Source organism: Pocillopora damicornis, chromosome 3, assembly GCF_964200805.1.
Source record: "Pocillopora damicornis chromosome 3, jaPocDami1.2, whole genome shotgun sequence".
Lineage (NCBI taxonomy): Eukaryota > Metazoa > Cnidaria > Anthozoa > Scleractinia > Pocilloporidae > Pocillopora > Pocillopora damicornis.
In genome coordinates, this window is record NC_142672.1 from 24,554,410 (window position 1) to 24,570,308 (window position 15,899).

General features: G+C 37.4%; 3 protein-coding genes across 3 annotated transcripts; 1 reads left to right on the top strand and 2 right to left on the bottom strand.

Annotated features, from left to right (window-relative positions):
- Positions 1 to 336: 336 nt before the first annotated feature.
- Positions 337 to 5,365, top strand: LOC113678240 (uncharacterized). The gene has a single exon (XM_027195118.2). It carries the CDS (start codon positions 409 to 411, stop codon positions 2,620 to 2,622), a length of 2,214 nt encoding a protein of 737 aa, XP_027050919.2. The 5' UTR covers positions 337 to 408; the 3' UTR covers positions 2,623 to 5,365.
- Positions 5,366 to 8,400: 3,035 nt separating this feature from the next.
- On the bottom strand, positions 8,401 to 10,430 carry LOC113678225 (transcription factor HES-4). The gene is made up of 4 exons (XM_027195106.2): positions 9,985 to 10,430; positions 9,758 to 9,853; positions 9,380 to 9,467; positions 8,401 to 9,144 (listed from the first exon to the last, which is right to left on the bottom strand). The coding sequence occupies exons 1-4, from the start codon at positions 10,033 to 10,035 to the stop codon at positions 8,609 to 8,611; spliced, it is 771 nt and encodes a 256-aa protein (XP_027050907.2). The 5' UTR covers positions 10,036 to 10,430; the 3' UTR covers positions 8,401 to 8,608.
- A 1,805-nt stretch (positions 10,431 to 12,235) lies between these two features.
- LOC149048980 (transcription factor HES-4-B-like) lies at positions 12,236 to 15,252 on the bottom strand. Its single transcript, XM_089201460.1, has 4 exons — positions 15,104 to 15,252; positions 14,901 to 14,996; positions 14,060 to 14,147; positions 12,236 to 13,488 (listed from the first exon to the last, which is right to left on the bottom strand). Exons 1-4 carry the CDS (start codon positions 15,137 to 15,139, stop codon positions 12,956 to 12,958), a joined length of 753 nt encoding a protein of 250 aa, XP_089057586.1. The 5' UTR covers positions 15,140 to 15,252; the 3' UTR covers positions 12,236 to 12,955.
- Between the last annotated feature and the right edge of the window lie 647 nt (positions 15,253 to 15,899).

Here is a 15,899-nt window from a genome sequence, read left to right on the forward strand (position 1 = left end):
AAATGAGAAGTTTTGAGATGAGCACGACGCATTATTCCAATTTTTCCCCCTCTAGTCTACTTTTTCTTTCTTTCCTGTCAATTCAAAAGTGTGATAACTTATGAAACTGAAAACATTGAAAAGCAACATGTTTTTGTTTTCGTTATGGGGAAATAAGACGTTTTGAGATAAACACGACCTGTTTTTCTTCTTTTCTCTTTTTTCTTTTTAATTCATCATTTTTCGTCGCATAAACCATAACAGCGTGACATTTTTTGGAAGCCTTTCGAATAATTTTCAAGCAATTCATACTTGACGTGACAGAATGACATGTCACGTGAAACCGAGAGTGTTGGATTTCTTTCGAAAGTTAGAGGGCGTAATGGCGTCTTGTCATTGATTAACCTGTATGTTGTTTTGACTCAGGAAATGGCTATATTTTTCCACCAAGATGTTCGAGACCTTTTTCAAAACCGAAAAATTATTGTTATTGGTGATTCCATCCAGCGTTCTGTCTACAAAGACCTTGTTTGCTTGTGGACTCAAAAAGACAGTCGTTATCTGATGCAGAGAGAACTACGCGCAAAGGGTGAGCTTGCATTCCTCGGTGACAAACTTCTTAGCGGTGGAAAGCTTGAAGGGAAAATGGTGAATGGCATCGAGTACAGAGAAGTGCGAGAATTCAAAGAAAGCGAGGTTTTTTTCAAGTACTACTTTGTAACTCGGGCTTACAGCGAGCACATGGCATCGATTCTGAATGAGTTGAAAACATGTGGGCCCGACATTATAATCATGAATTCAACCTTTTGGGATTTACACCATTATGGCGACGATGATTTGCAGCAGTACAAAGAGAACTTAGACAAGCTTTTAAAGGAAATAAATGAAATGTTTCCTCTTAGTGTACTGTTCATTTGGAATGCCGCCCTTCCTCTGGCTGAACGATGCAAGGGAGGATTCCTTCGCAAGGGATTTCTCACAATCCCAGTTGATAAGATCATGACAGCGAATAATTTCGCACGGCTCGCTACCACAAAACAGAAGAAAATCTATTTGGACTTATTCAACGAGTTGAAAAACAAGGATAATTTCACGCAAGCCGAAGACGGGATTCATTGGGGAATGCGAGCACATCGCAAAATTTCAAATCTTATTTTGACCAATATCTGCACGTCGTGGAAAAAGAAGTTACCCGATCCTCCCCAGCTGCCAAACCGACCAAACAACAGGAAATCCTCTCCGATACCTTGGTCGAACTATTACCCAGTAAATAGCGACTCAAACGATTGGAATTCACCACCTCCATCTTCCTACAACGGTGTGTACGATATGGACATTTTGCCATACTGGGATTCGCATTTCACATCCACGGTTTATGATAGATATCAAATCCCTTCACGGCTCCTCTCTGGTAGCTTGACCCCTTATGGCTACGGCCGTAATTTCAGCGTGGGTTACAATGTCCCCTATGTCTCGCAAAGAGTTCAGGAATATCAACCCGTTCAGACAGTCATTCCCTATGTTTTTCAAAGTCATTATCCACCAGTGCAACAGATGAATTTTGACTTTGGAACTCCAGGGGGTCCTTACCATACACCTAAGTATCTCTTTAAACCTGCTTATTCTGATCCCTTTCCAGTGAAGTCTTACAGTCCATTGACTAGTAACCGTTTCAGCTCTCTCCTAGGGAGGGGTCCTGCCTTGTTGCCTACCCCCCCTGGAACTCCATCTTTTGCTGTTTATAGAGATGTCAGCTCTAGTTATAGAGATCGCTTTAAGAAGTTAAGTAACCCAAGTGTGAGAGGGCATAGATTCAAGGCAAGCACCTCCACTACTTCAGCTGCTGCTTCTATCAACACTGCTCAAAATAGACACAGTCAAACACTGCAAAATTCAGTAAGTGATAAGAATTTAAGTTCTGCTTCTGCTGATTCATCAGATCATAACAACAATAAGGAGGAAAGAAACTCCATTGATCAGTCTTTCTTAGAACCAAATGACAAAAATGTAGTTGTAGAGACAGGGGTACCCCATACAGATGAACCAAAATCTCCCTTGAGTTCAGATCATCCAGGGGGGAGCAGTGATCCTGCATCAAATGTGAATGCAGAAGTCCCAGATGGCACAGATGGTGGTGAACAGAAAGTCCAATCTTTAAAAGGTAGCACAGAGATGTCTGGAACAAAGAGGGAGGTTGATGATGAGCTGAAGACTGCTGCTGTTATGGTCAATTCAGCAACGTGTGGAACAAAGAGGAAACTCGATGCTGACGAGCATGCTATGACAGAAGATATTAATACATCTGGAGTTAAGAGGAAGCATGAAGATGACAAGATGGCTTTGGCTGAGGAGTCAAAACCTTGTAAGATTGCTCGTAATGAAAGTTTAACTGCTGATGTAGGCAGTTGTGGGATGAAGAGGAAGCTCAAAGATGTTGAAGAACCAACTGATTTAAAAGATGTCCTGGAAAATGGGTTCTCCCAAGTTGATGTAGATTTTCATGATTCAAAGAGAAAACACATACTGCTGGAGGAAAATTTGTCTCAGAACAACAAGGTAGAGCATGAAGAAACACAGTTAGCTAAGAATCTTGCTGTCCATGATCATGTAAGATGTGCTTTGACATATGATAGCTTTATTTAGTACTTTCAGTGCAGCCTTTTTTGCATTTTTCTGAAAGTTTATATTTTTTGATTTGAGAGATGTTAAGAAGGATTAAAAATGAAGTTTTTTCATCAATTTCCCTTTTGTATGGTAAGAAAGAAACCACAGATTTCTCTTAAATACAGTTCAATTGCTTTCTAGAATTGACCTGCATGAAAAAGATGATGTGATACTTGAGGCAAGTTTGCATGCTCCTTCCTCAGTAAACCTAATTGATGCATCAAAGCTCTAACATCTATGTCAGATATGAGTGTAAAAGATATTTGATCACATCATTGTAAATATTGACACTATATTATTTTGTTACTGTTGTTAAGCCAGAGAAGTCATTCATGGTTTTACAATTGACATTGAAAAATGAAATTTATGGATTTAAGTACAAAATTAATTCATATCTGCACTTTGTTTAGAGTAATGAAAAATATTGTATTTTTATTGATATTTCTAAGATTGTTTAAAACAAGATAATTTTCCTGTATTTGATTACACATTGATGAGTGATATACTCTATTCTGGCAAACATTTGGCTTTAACCGTTACTGGTTCCAACAGATAACAAAAACTGAATTGAGATAGCACGGCTTCAGAAACAAAACAGGACACTTTTTATGTTTGGTTTAATTTTTTTCTCAAACTTAGAAATGAAGGGTGTGAACAAAATGACCAAAACAAAAAAACAGAAATGGTAAATTTCCTTAAGATATCCAGGTTGATCAACTTTGGCACAGTGCATGAGGTCATTTATTTAATACTGCACTTCCTAACATCAGAGAACATGTATTTCCTTTGTTACTGTTAAGGTGAATTTGGTTGAAAGACAAAGTTTCTTAGATTGGTAATTATTTCCTTTATTCCCATAATCTTTGTGAGTGATTCAGTAGTAAAACTGTAAGGAGAAATTACATGCTGGTCACTCTAAGCGGTTAAAGGGTTTGGGCAGCTTATTTACATGAAGTTTAACCAAAATCACAGGTTAACACAATCAGTGGGCCTCAGGCTTTCTCTGTGAAAGGGTTGATTTATTTGAAGAAATGTCCTTACATCATTAGCTTTTACCCTCTTGACACTGATCATAAAAATAGGTTCAGATAAAAGGTCCAGCTAAATTGAGAATTGTTTAGGACACGGTTTTGCTAAACAGCAGATAAACTATGTTTAAATAGCTGACCCTTAATGTTTGTGAAACTGGTAGATCCCAAAGTGAGGGCTGCTTTTGTTGCAACTCAAAACTCCTCATTTTTTTGTTGTCATTGTTTTTGTTCCTTGAAAGGGTTACATTTGAGGCCCTTATTTGGGTACAGTTTCTTTTAAGTCTACAGTTCTACCTAACTTCGCATCAGACATGTTTAAAATCTAGATTGATATTGGAAACAAAGTGTAGAAACATGTAGTCATTATATTGGCAGAAAAATTTATTTATTTAATCATGTGATAACTTACGGTGTGGTGTTATAGTTATAAAGATTGAATCAAAAAGGCTGGTATATTTGTTTGAAGTTAGTGTATACCACATTTAAGTAAATCATACTTTTTGTACTCAGTGTTTGGTTTAATTTCCAACTATTTTTCAGCACATTGAATGAAGTGAACTCATTTTTTGGTATCTGTGTGGGATATACAAAAACAATTATTCACCTTGGTTTCAGTGGGGCTCAAAGTAAATATCCACCTCCACTTTGGGGAAGAATTGTTGATTCTTCTTCTTCAAGTATTAAAAAAGTAAACAGAAAAGCCTCGTACTAAACATTTTGTTCTGGCCTTCTCCAAAGCTGAAAATGTTATTAGATATTTGATTAATCTGGAGATAATCAGCAGATGCAGCGACTAAATTATTGTACATCTCCTGGAAAACACTTTTCAAGAGCTACCTTGGCTTGTTCTTCAACAGTGATTTTTGTATTATTTTGAAATATTTAATTCATTTGGTCTTAAACATAAATATTTCTGAAACTCCCTGAGATTCCACTTTGCATTGCATTGAAGATTTGAAGAACTTTGAAGACTTTGATTTAAACAGATTTAGAGATTGGATTTTATTAATATTTCCACAACAGGGTTAATGTGTGCTAGATTTACTTTTGTTGAAATGGAATTTTTTTGACAAGTAAACAGGTTACCAGAAAGTTTGATGTAACACAGTGTTTGAGTGTGGTTTTTTGTTTGTTGCTATTGTTGTCCCATGAAAGTGGATGACCATTTGTGAAGTATTTACCCAGCCAAATACTTACACAATAAAACTTTTTTTTTTCCAAGCACAAACCTTAAAAAAAATTTTTCTGCTTTTTTTATTTATTTCCTTTTTTGAACTTTTCTGCTTTGTTTTCAATTTTCCTAAGTTTCTCTCTTACATTCATAATTTCTGTTGGAACTGCTGGCTTAATTGTGGTTAAATTTGATTTGTGTTCATGGTGTTATGGAAAGAAAGGCAACTACTTTTGCAGGAAGTTGAAATAAGTTATCTTGTGAAGTTATAAATGCTTGCCTTTAAAATATTCATTTTTGCCTTGAGAGGTTGAACAATCTTGTTGATGTTGGCATTTTTTTATACATCTGGTATTTCCCAGCTCTAAAGTTTACACTTAGAGTAGAGACTTAAAACTTGTTACTACATGTTCCTTACTTTAATAAATTAATTTGGATGGCAATAATAGTTATAGAAAGAACATTAACAATTCTAAATTTATTTACAAACCTATTTGTAATAAAATATTTGTCTTTTTGAGCTTTTGTTGAATACCTCTGGGAATTGCGTCATTTAATAGTGAGAAATTCGAGTAGTAATATAGTTTTGTCTTGGAAAGGCAGTTAAATTCAAGTCAACTGACAAATCATTCGGTTGGGTAGAGCTCTCTGGAGAGAGATTTTTTTTGCAAAATTTCCTTTGGAGGAACTTGATGGGGGTTGAAGGTGATTGTCAGGGATTATTCAGCGTCAATTGATTTCCGGTTCATAATTTGCGATAAGTGACAAATGATTTAACAATAGGATCATATTATGTATTTAAAATGAGAGGGAGATGAAGTTGATTTTCTAAAATAAAACGTGAAGTTTCGGAACATAGCAGACTCTCTAGTCTCATTTCTGACATGATGAAGAAACAAGGATAGGCTAGCGGCAGGTAACTGAACAGGGTGTAGTGGGTGGCCTTTGTGAATCATTAGTCTGTGGTTTACCTGTAGCCAAAGGTACGGAGGAACAGAGTACGATAGGAGAATCTTTTTCCTTTCCCTTTTCCTTCAATTACTTTCTTGGGTTTGGCATGATTACACAAGCAGGGTTTCTTACGCAGAGGCCAGATACCCGAGAAGGCATTACAACAGCCCTTGCGAGTTCACATATTTGTGTGTCTTAACCGTTTGCGTAATCTCATATCTTGTATATAACGACATGGACCTCGGAGGAAAAAGTTGCAGCTTGTTTACAATCTGATACTGCAGTTTTGAGGCTGTAAGGTGACAATGCCTCTGAAATACGGCTCTTCAGTGGGAAACACTCTCTCTAATCCTTCATGGATCCCTAAGAGTGACTAGCATCTAATTTCTCCGTACAATATCAACCCCTGAATCCCACATCGAGGTCAGGAGAATAAAAAAAAATTATCACCAATTAAAGAAACTCTTAATCGTCAAACAAATTCTCCTTGTCAGCACCTTAGGATATGCATAGAGAACAGTATGGAGAATATGCTTACTCATGATGGGTGTAGATAATTACCGGAAAGAAAAACAAGAAAACCAATGCAACAGCCGTTACGAATTACCACCTGTTAGTGGTGGCTGCGTTAAAAGAAATATTAAGATGGATAGGGTTTCCATCTCGTATCTCTGCACTGAACGAAAATACTTTGTATCATTTTAGTACTACCTGATCAAAAGCCTTGACTAAGTATTGTTGATGCAAATTTTCTGAAAACGATCACGATAGCTTTAAACGTTTGATGGTTTGTTCGACCTCCGAACAAGGCAGCAACTTCGTGTGTGAAAGCTCTTCTCACGGCGTTGCACAGTTATTCTTTTTTCGAAAAACATTTCATCATAACAAAATTTCCTTCAAACACGCTAGAGGCATTTCTGTAATCAAACATTTATTTCTTCAAATCTGGTACAGATGTAGTGAGACTGAGCAGATTACGAGAGCGACGTCAAGAAGACCTTGCACGCGTGTTTTCCCGGTTTCCTGCACAGAAAAGCGCGCTTTTTATTTGCGTATCGGACAGTCAAGATCAATTTGTGATGGACGATCTTCTTCGAAGTCACTGTGTAGATTACTTCAGGCCCAAACCACGCTAATGAAATTTTAAAAATGCATGCCGTTTTCATTTCAAAAGGATAGCGAATCAAAGTAATCTAACCCAAAACAGCGTTACTGTCCAAACTACCTGGAATTGATTTTAGAACGCACACGTTTGGATGTGCAGTCGACTATTTTCCACCGTCAAACACGCGAAATGAGAGCAGATGAGGGCCAGCAATTATGCAAGTGAATCATTCTGCCAGAATTAGTACGGTTTATCTACTCTCATTGTTCATGTTTTTTTATTCATTATTTAATTTTAATCGCCGTCTGCAGGATTTAACATCAATCGCTTAGCGCAAGGTGACAGGGATCGGAAATGGAATATTACGTTCATCCAATAGAATTATAGGTTTTTTTTCGATTCGTGAACGTCTCAATGTAATCTTGTAATGCACGCGTGTTTGTGAAATCCAGAGAAGGGAGTGCAAAAAAGAAGAGCGCTTTATACGACTAACGACCGCGAATATATCATGACCTCGAGACTTATTAGATTGTGTTGGCAGCAATCGAGTAATTCCCAACAATTCTTCACCTTTGTTTCTCTTATCTACACGTGAAACGGAGCGGTTTTTTTTTTTTGAAAAAGAAAAACGTTTTCAAAACTCTCCATTTTTTAATTTTTTTATGGCTGATCGCAATTTTGCGAATAGGGTCTCCGCTCTTTCGTTTTTCAGTGATTACCTATTGAACACCAAAGCGAGACAGTTTGCATTACTAATGCCGACGATAATTATATTCATGCAAAAAATTTTACCATGGACGTTGAACGGGTCAGTTTAGAACAAAATAAGCAGAAACATGAAAAAAATTTTAAAAGTTGAGCGCATAAAATTGTATAGTACAGTCTTACAGCCAATGATATCACCGACGGCTAAACCGAACAATCAGTTTTCACAAACCAGACATTGTACTTTCGGCTGGCAAAAACCATCCACTAAACACTGATGATGACTTACGCTTAGGTAGTCGAAACTCTGACAACAGTCCTTCTTAGGAGTACACTCGCCCGGGCGATCAGAATACACTTTCGCATATTACCCCCCAGGGCTGAGACCATTTACTGTAGTATGGACAAGAAATCAAATCACGCAATTTGGAATGAATATAACATTTTTTTTTTCGGGCGAAATTTACATGCGCTTAAATTCATTCCACATTGCACACGAAATCGTGTGATCGTCTAGACAATCTGTACACTGAGAGATTTAACCCCTCTGGATTTATCATGCCGAAGATTATTTCATTGTTGTCGGTTTTTGTAAAAGAAACGTTTAAAATTCTTAATCCTCGAGGTTTATTAACTTTTGTACAGTCTTGCACGATCAGTTTTAGTATTTAAACAAGCCCATTAAGAAGGTTCAATTCTCATGAGTGCGTAAGTTGTAGTGATAGAGCAATCTTAATGTACTTAGGAATTTACGGCAAACAACTTGAAAGAATAGTAAAGAGAACCACGCGAGATAATGTGAAAAGGTACTAAATTTAATGACGCTTTGAGACTCTTTGTCCTGAAGACAAAGGAACAATGCGAGATCGTTTGAGCGATATTTACAGATTATTAGCTGTCTTTTCAAGCAAAGCAATGAGCTTCGGTATTATTTTAAAAGTTTGAAAAGAAGTTTTGTCTCAGACATGAGAGTCAAGCCCTTCCATCTTTCTTTCCTATTAATTACCAAGGTCTCCAAAGAGGGTCGTTCTCCGGTCTCAAAGCCTGAGCATCTGGAACATTTAGTCCTTGAAGCGCTTGGAAATCCACCGTCGGTTTATTAAACACGGGGATTAGATGAGGAGTAGAAACCATGGCCAAGGGAGTGTTTTGGCTCGGTACTAGTACCGCGGCGATTTTTCCGTTAGCCAGCTGCCCTGGAACGATTTGAAATTGAGTCGTGTTTAGAAAACTTGGGCTTGTCTCTAGACTTTTTGATTGATTTGAAGTAAAACGTGATAGCTCTAAAGGTGAGGTCACTGGCAACGTTATGGTTTGTGATTGCGGCAATGGGAGTTTTTCTGATGTCGTTGTTGTTGGTTTCATGATCGGAGGACAAGGTGTACAATAGGAAGCGAGATGTGAGAGCAAACGCGCGCGGACCTGAACATCCAACCCTTCCAGTGACATAAGATATCGGCTCACTTCATTCGCGCACTCGTTGTATCCCGCGCGGTAACGCGCCATTGTATTTGGATCGCTTGTGTTACTCACACGAGCTGCGGAAATGAAAACAAAGTGCATTAGTAAGCATTGATGAACATCCCGGTGAGTCTACTGTACATAAATGCTAATAAAAGACAAGGTGCGTCAAGATTCATACAGTTGAAAATGTACAAGCGTTTAAATCTGTAAATAGATTTCTGATTTTTATTATACAAACAGTACCCATCACGCTGAGTTTCACTTCAGGTATTCACTAATTAAAAAAAAATTATCTTGTGTCGGACTTACTTGCCGCACTTTGAGTCCTCATTGATCGCAAATAACGCACTGTCATCTCTAAAATGTCAGCTTTTTCCAATTTGGAATAGCAAGAAGTCTGAAAAAAAGAAAATCCTGTAAAATTTTGATGCAATGTCTTGTCTCGAAAAAGATAAACGCGTCAGGCATTAAACACATGTAATAAACGATTCAACAGCTAAGGCCGTTCACATTACACATAAACAAAATTTAGCAACAAATTTACACCCTGGAAATATATACACGCTTTTGTTTTACTGTTAATCAAAGATCTCTAATAATTGAACAAAACCCGGCGATTCTTGTCAAAAGATTTTGTGGGAAAAGAAAAAAATTGTTAACCGTTTTTATAATAATAGTTTGGCTTACATCTTTTTTCATAGCTTCCAGAATGAGGTTTTTTAATTCATTGAGGCTTTGATTTATCCTTGCCCTTCTCCTTTTTTCCATTAAAGGCTTGGAAGACTGAAATAAAATTTTGAAATTAATCTTTGGTTAGTCTATTATGGCTTTCACTGAGCACTAATACAGCATAGTATATATTTCAAAACATTCAATTTTTTTTGAAAGTTTGAAACTTTTCAAACCCTTAGTACCTTCCGTCTGTCCTCGGTCGATGGGTTCCTTGTTGGACTTTCAAGACCCATTTTTCCACAACATAAACCTTTCCCTCACACAATTCCACGCTCAATCTTTTTCGCGCCGCAAACGTAAAATCAGCCACACTTCGTTCTAAATCCTTTTTATGCCAGCAATTTCTCCGAGCGTGGGAAAATTTTCGGGGACATTTTGCCAATTGAAAAGTGTTACCTACGAGCCAATGAGATCGCTTGTACCATTCACTGTAAATAAACCTTTGCTAACAGAGCGTGAGAACGTCTGGCTGTGATTGGTCGGGCGATTCTCAGCGCGTAAGGCAAGTATGTCTGTGCTGTTGTTTAAAAGCAAATTACATTATGGCTTTGCGGTGATCCTTGCGCAAACAATGATTCTTATTAAAACTTCATTAAGCAAAAACAGACAAACCATTGTAATTTCTAAACCGTGTCCGTGGGAACAGTCGAAGCTCATTGGCTGACCCGCCGAAAAGAGCTCGCGCATGACAATGCTAATAAATATGTTTAAATAAAACGTTCCACTGCCACAATGAGTGTTTATTTCCGCACGTGCCCATGCATTGTCATGGCATGATTCGAACTCGATGGGGTTCACTTATAAGGTGACCCGACCGTGAGCAGAACAAAAGGCACTGAAATTTTCCCACGATCAGTCCTGGTGCGAATGTTTATTCATGAATATCCGGAACAATTGTTGCTTAAAAACAAGTCTAAACACAAACGCAAAGAATTTAAACAACGCTCTGTAAAGTGTACAGTACAATCTCTGTTTAGAAGGCGAGATTGTTGAAAACTCACGCTGATCAGAAAGGGTAACTTAAGAGAGACAAATTCAAGGCATCTACAGTGCACGAAGCTGTTAAAATGCCCGACTTGAGTTAATGAGAGAATGGCAACCGTCAAAGAGGATTTGAATAGATCAGTCAACCTCTGGAATATTTCTATGACGAACGAACAATGAATGACACTGTTATGGTTGCTCCAAAAGGTATAAACCCCTCAATTAGATTTAAACTTTCTACAAATTGAATTAAATCTACGAGGACTTTTCACGATGGAATAAAGTTCGTCTCTGAAAGTCTTCTTTTTCTTTCTTTTTTTTTCCTTTTTTAACTGAATAAACCCCTGCCATTTAACTTGCAAGAATCACCTTGAAGAGGTGCATTAAGAATTAATAACATGTGTTAATTGACAGTTTTCTGTTTTGAGAGCTTCTGTGAGCACTAAAAACCTGCCAAATGGTTCATTTGCCATATAACTGTCGAAACCTGTTTTGTTTATATTTAGACAATTGCACATTCTCTACATTCTACATCACTGAGTCATTGCATAGAATTAAATATAAAGCCCCGGTTGTTCGAAGGTTGGATAACGCTATCCATTGAATAAATCTCTTTCTGTTGGATATCCAGTGGATAGCGCAGTACGTTTTACAATCACTTATCCGCTGGATAGCAATTTATCCGTTGGATAACATTGTCCGCCCTTTATACAACTGCGCCCAGAACCGCATACAGGTGAAGTTTATAAAACAAAAGCAAAGACTGCAAACGAAAAGTGCCATTAGACAGACTTTCGGGAAAGTCAAAAAAGCAATTGTAAAGTTACCTTTGGGTCCATTTTTAGCTTCTTTTAATCCAAATTAATAAGATTATTCATTTTGTCAAAGCTTGCACATACGCAAAGCCAATTTATACTTATATTACACTGGAAAATTGGTGTGACCTGAAGTGAATCTTTCAAGTAGTGGAATCTTTAAAATTGATATTTTGCTAAAAAAAAAACGACCACTCTAAAGAACTCTCGATAATTGACGAATACCTTAAATTCAGGATTGGAGTTTCTATGCGCGCTCTTAAATAAAGGCTGTTTGAAAGGGAAAAAACCGTGGCATTTCTGATTCATTCGGTTACAGAAGGCTGAGGTAAGAGAAAGTTTTGCTGGATTCAGGCACTGGCATGTAAGATCCACCTGTATCATAAATGTTGTTTCTAAAGCACTTCTGTTGCTGTTTTAAAAAATAATCAGCTTCTGTCAATTAATGCGACCTGTCAGGACATGAATTTCAACAGCATTAACGCTTGTTTAAGTTACCCTGGAAAAACAGACCCTTGAGTCCTGTTTCCATCTTTGGCTTTCTTTTTTCATTCGTTTATTTGTTTCCAAGGCAATACATTCCCAGTTTTACTACATACATGGGCTCCAGTGAAACAAGAGCAACGACAAAGAGTACGCAAACACCAGCTGATCTGCTGAATTTATTCATCTTAATATAAGTTGTCATTTAATCAGTAATTCATTCTTTATAAAGAGTTAAGTTATTCTTTCCATTAAAGGGAAATTTTCCTCTTCGATCGACCAATTGATCTGTTGATACCTTACATAGTAAGGAATATTAAGCAGGAAAATCACACTGTAATTGATATCTAAAACAATACTCTCAGAAAACGATAACTCAGCAAAAATACGTGTAAATAAACCATCAAATGGTTTGTTAAATAGAATTTAAATATATTTTTTTCTTAAGTGTCACTTGGCATATTAAATAATCTCGTAAGCCATGCACTCGGTGTTTTAAAGAGGCTCATTGTTAAGAGACATTCTGTCAGGTTTGAAAATCGACTCTTTAAAATCATTTGTAAGAATTTGACTTGATTATCATAACAGATCGACTTGTTTTGTGACAAAATCTCTGAAATATGTCTTCACACTCTAGACTACAGCATCTCTCATTTCTTTCGCAAGTGAAAAAAAGCGAATTTGCTACCTAACAGCTGAATTACTTATGTCGCTAGCATGAACTCAGCATTAATTTTTAAAAAAATTACGTTAAGTTAAACCTTAATCAAACCATTGAAATTAATCCTTTAAGAATCACAATGTAATTAAAATAAAAGAACTAAACACACTTCTCGTATAAAACGAAGACCAGCTTGGCGAGTTTTCTTAGTCAAGGAATCGATTTCCAAAAAACCGGCCTGGTATCTAAGCCTAAAGGCATCATTTCCGGTGGAGACATACCGTGCTTTGGTTCTTTACTAAATACGGGAATAAGGCTTGGTTGCGAAGCAGCGGTTGCGGTGCTTGAGTCTACCAAAAAGGGATTGACTGTTGGTAACAGAACCGCCACTTTGCCATTTGTTAATGGGTAGGAAGCTAAGTGATACTGAGCTGAGGGGAGAAAACTAGGACTGCTTTGAGGCAGGAATGAGAAATTTGCCGGAGAAGCCATTGTGGAAAGCGGCGGCTTAGGTAGAATTGGTTGGTTTGGAAAGGAAATTTGAGGTGACTGTGGTTCCCTTAAGTCAGCAGCTTCTGCAGGTTTGGTAATTAGACAGCGGGACGCAAGATGTTCTAACAGCCTACTCCTAAGTGCAGAGTCGGTGTTACCCAGGCCTGTCAGTACACGGGTGATTTCGGATGCGCATTGATTAAATCCTGCGCGATAATTGGCGAGGGAGACTGGATTTGAAGATGGATTACCTGTTGAGAGAGTTTTAAGAATTACATAAGAACCCTTGATTTAATCGTCACGCGGACGGCTCGGAATACTGAGACTTCCCATGGGGAGTCTATCTATGAATAGCTGTAGTGGAATTCACGAATTCCAGGATCTAGACCTGAATCTTCCATCTTATTTCCCTGACTTTTTCTCGCTGCAATCATCACAATTATCAAGAACTATCACGCTCCATTTCAGAATTTTGGTTTTTTTTTTTTTAAAGTAAGCCATTAGTCTGTTTGAAGGAATTTACGAAGAGTGACACTACCCCTTAGGGATAACATTCAACCTTTGAACAAAAAAGTGTCTTTAGGAGCCTCCAAAATGTTGATTTGAAGGAAAATTTCATGCTAATAACTTTTTAAAAGGGTTTTACTTCCTCATAAGGTCCATAGCCTGCTTTAAATTCCCACTTTTTGGCCCCTAAAACTCAGGCATAACTTTCTTATTGATCTGTGACATCACAACAGCAAAGTGACCCGAAACCCCTCATCATGATCATAAAGTTTGAGTCAGATGCAAATAATTCAGGGAATGAGGAATTTGATTTACCTGTGTTTTGTTGATTTTTTAGATTTTTCAAATGTTGAACCGTCATTTCCAGGATATCAGCTTTTTCTAACTTGGAGTAACAGGAATTCTAAAAAAAAAAAAAAAACAATCCAAAGAAAATGTAGATTCGCTGTGATAATAGTTAATTTTGATCATCAAATGTATTGAAATTAGATTTAATATCCCAACAACTACAGCCGAACTGGTTAAGTCTCTCAGCTCTCCCTTAAGATAGTTATGGTATAAGTATTCTAGTTTTTGAAAGAATTTAAGCGTCTTGAATCGTTTTGAAAATTATCTTTACTGGTTTATAATGGTTTCCTTTAAGAGAGATTTGCCTAGACTTGAAATTGACTCCGTTCTCCATCACTTCTTGCATAATACCCTTGAAACTTTTAGCATAACATGACTCTCAAGCATCTGCTAAGATATGACTATTCTCTATGAAAAGAAAACCAGATAAGGAAATCTAAGTATTTCTACTTCCATTAAAAGCGATTTGATCGCTAAGGAATGTTCCTGTGAGAATGCAAGCGTCAGTTATTTCTAGATTTTTTTTCTCTTGTGGAATAAAGAACATTGTTCTTGGGTTTATGTCTACAACAAAAGTGAGTTTAACTGAGCAAAACATAGAAAAAAGGAGTCGTGTGTAGAAGATGTCAACTCCGGTCAACAACGCGAAAGTGCTGGGAACTTTGCGAAAAGTTGTAACGCTTAAACTTTTTATAGTTCTTGCTGACAAAACAGTTATTAATGAAACGTCGAATTAATTTTATCTAGTTTGCTGAACAATAAAGAAATGTACAATTGTGATTTAAGCCTAGAAGAGGTAAATACTTACATCTTTTTTCATGGCCTCTAGGATTAAACTTTTCAGTTCGTTTAAACTTTCATTTATCCTGGCTCGTCTTCTTTTCTCCATGATGGGTTTCGACGCCTGAACACGGAATTATAGAGATCGTATTGCATTTGCTATCGTGCTCTAAATAAAAACAAAAATTCAAGCAAAAATTTTTTGCTAGAAAAAAGATAACTCAAACTTACCTTTCTGCGGTCTCTGGAGTTGGTTTCTTCGCTCATTTTTGCTTTGGAATTGAATGCCCTTGATGATGTATGTGGAGTGATGACAGCTAGGTATCGACTGTTAGGTGCGGAAATATTTTCAACAGGTCAATCACGGGATTCACAAGTATGCGAGTCTTTGTCTCAACCTTTGTTTATGATAACTGATCCATTGTAATGAGCGTGGGAAAAATATCCACAATCCTTAACAATGCTAAGCAGCGCGCTGAATCGTCCAATTAAATCCCGCTATCTTGTTTAAAAACAAGCACTGTCCACAATTGAATCCGCATTTGAAAAATGTCGGGGCGAGTGAAGGTCGTGAGAGCGCTGCGCGCTGATTGGCTAATCTTAAGATGAGCACGCTTGAGTGGTGGAAGTCGCGTGCGTGTAATAACTCAGCAACAATATTGTGTACGGAGAATCCAGTGTTGTGTCAAGTCCCTCTTTAGTGTCTGCTCAACAGGGTCGTGGGAACAGAACACGCTCATTGGTCAGGCGGTCCACTCTGTCTATGCCACAGGATTTTAATGGTTTCATGGGTCACGTCTCACGAAAAGGATTTTAGTTTTTATGTTGTCAGGCACACTCCTTGTATTGAACTGTGTGTAATACTGCCATAAATAATACGGCAAACAACGTCAAACAGTTGATTCAGCCACACGAAACCTCATTCTCTTGAAATTCCGTCACTAAGTTAGTATTGTTTCATCGCAGCGCGCTTGCCACATGAAATCTTACCTTTGACGCTAATTAAAATAAGAGAAACTTCTGAAAG

Bases quoted from the DNA above. Each gene is read 5' to 3' on its own strand.
- LOC113678225 (XM_027195106.2), bottom strand. From the start codon at position 10,035: ATGGGTCTTGAAAGTCCAACAAGGAACCCATCGACCGAGGACAGACGG. The intron at 9,468-9,757 runs GTAAGCCAAACT...TCTTTTTTTCAG, and splicing joins TGGAAGCTATGAAAAAAGAT to ACTTCTTGCTATTCCAAATT. The intron at 9,145-9,379 runs GTAAGTCCGACA...TCATTTCCGCAG, and splicing joins GAGGACTCAAAGTGCGGCAA to CTCGTGTGAGTAACACAAGC.
- LOC149048980 (XM_089201460.1), bottom strand. From the start codon at position 15,139: ATGAGCGAAGAAACCAACTCCAGAGACCGCAGAAAG. The intron at 14,997-15,103 runs GTAAGTTTGAGT...TTCCGTGTTCAG, and splicing joins ACTCCAGAGACCGCAGAAAG to GCGTCGAAACCCATCATGGA. The intron at 14,148-14,900 runs GTAAGTATTTAC...TTTTTTTTTTAG, and splicing joins TAGAGGCCATGAAAAAAGAT to AATTCCTGTTACTCCAAGTT.
- LOC113678240 (XM_027195118.2), top strand. From the start codon at position 409: ATGGCTATATTTTTCCACCAAGATGTTCGAGACCTTTTTCAAAACCGA.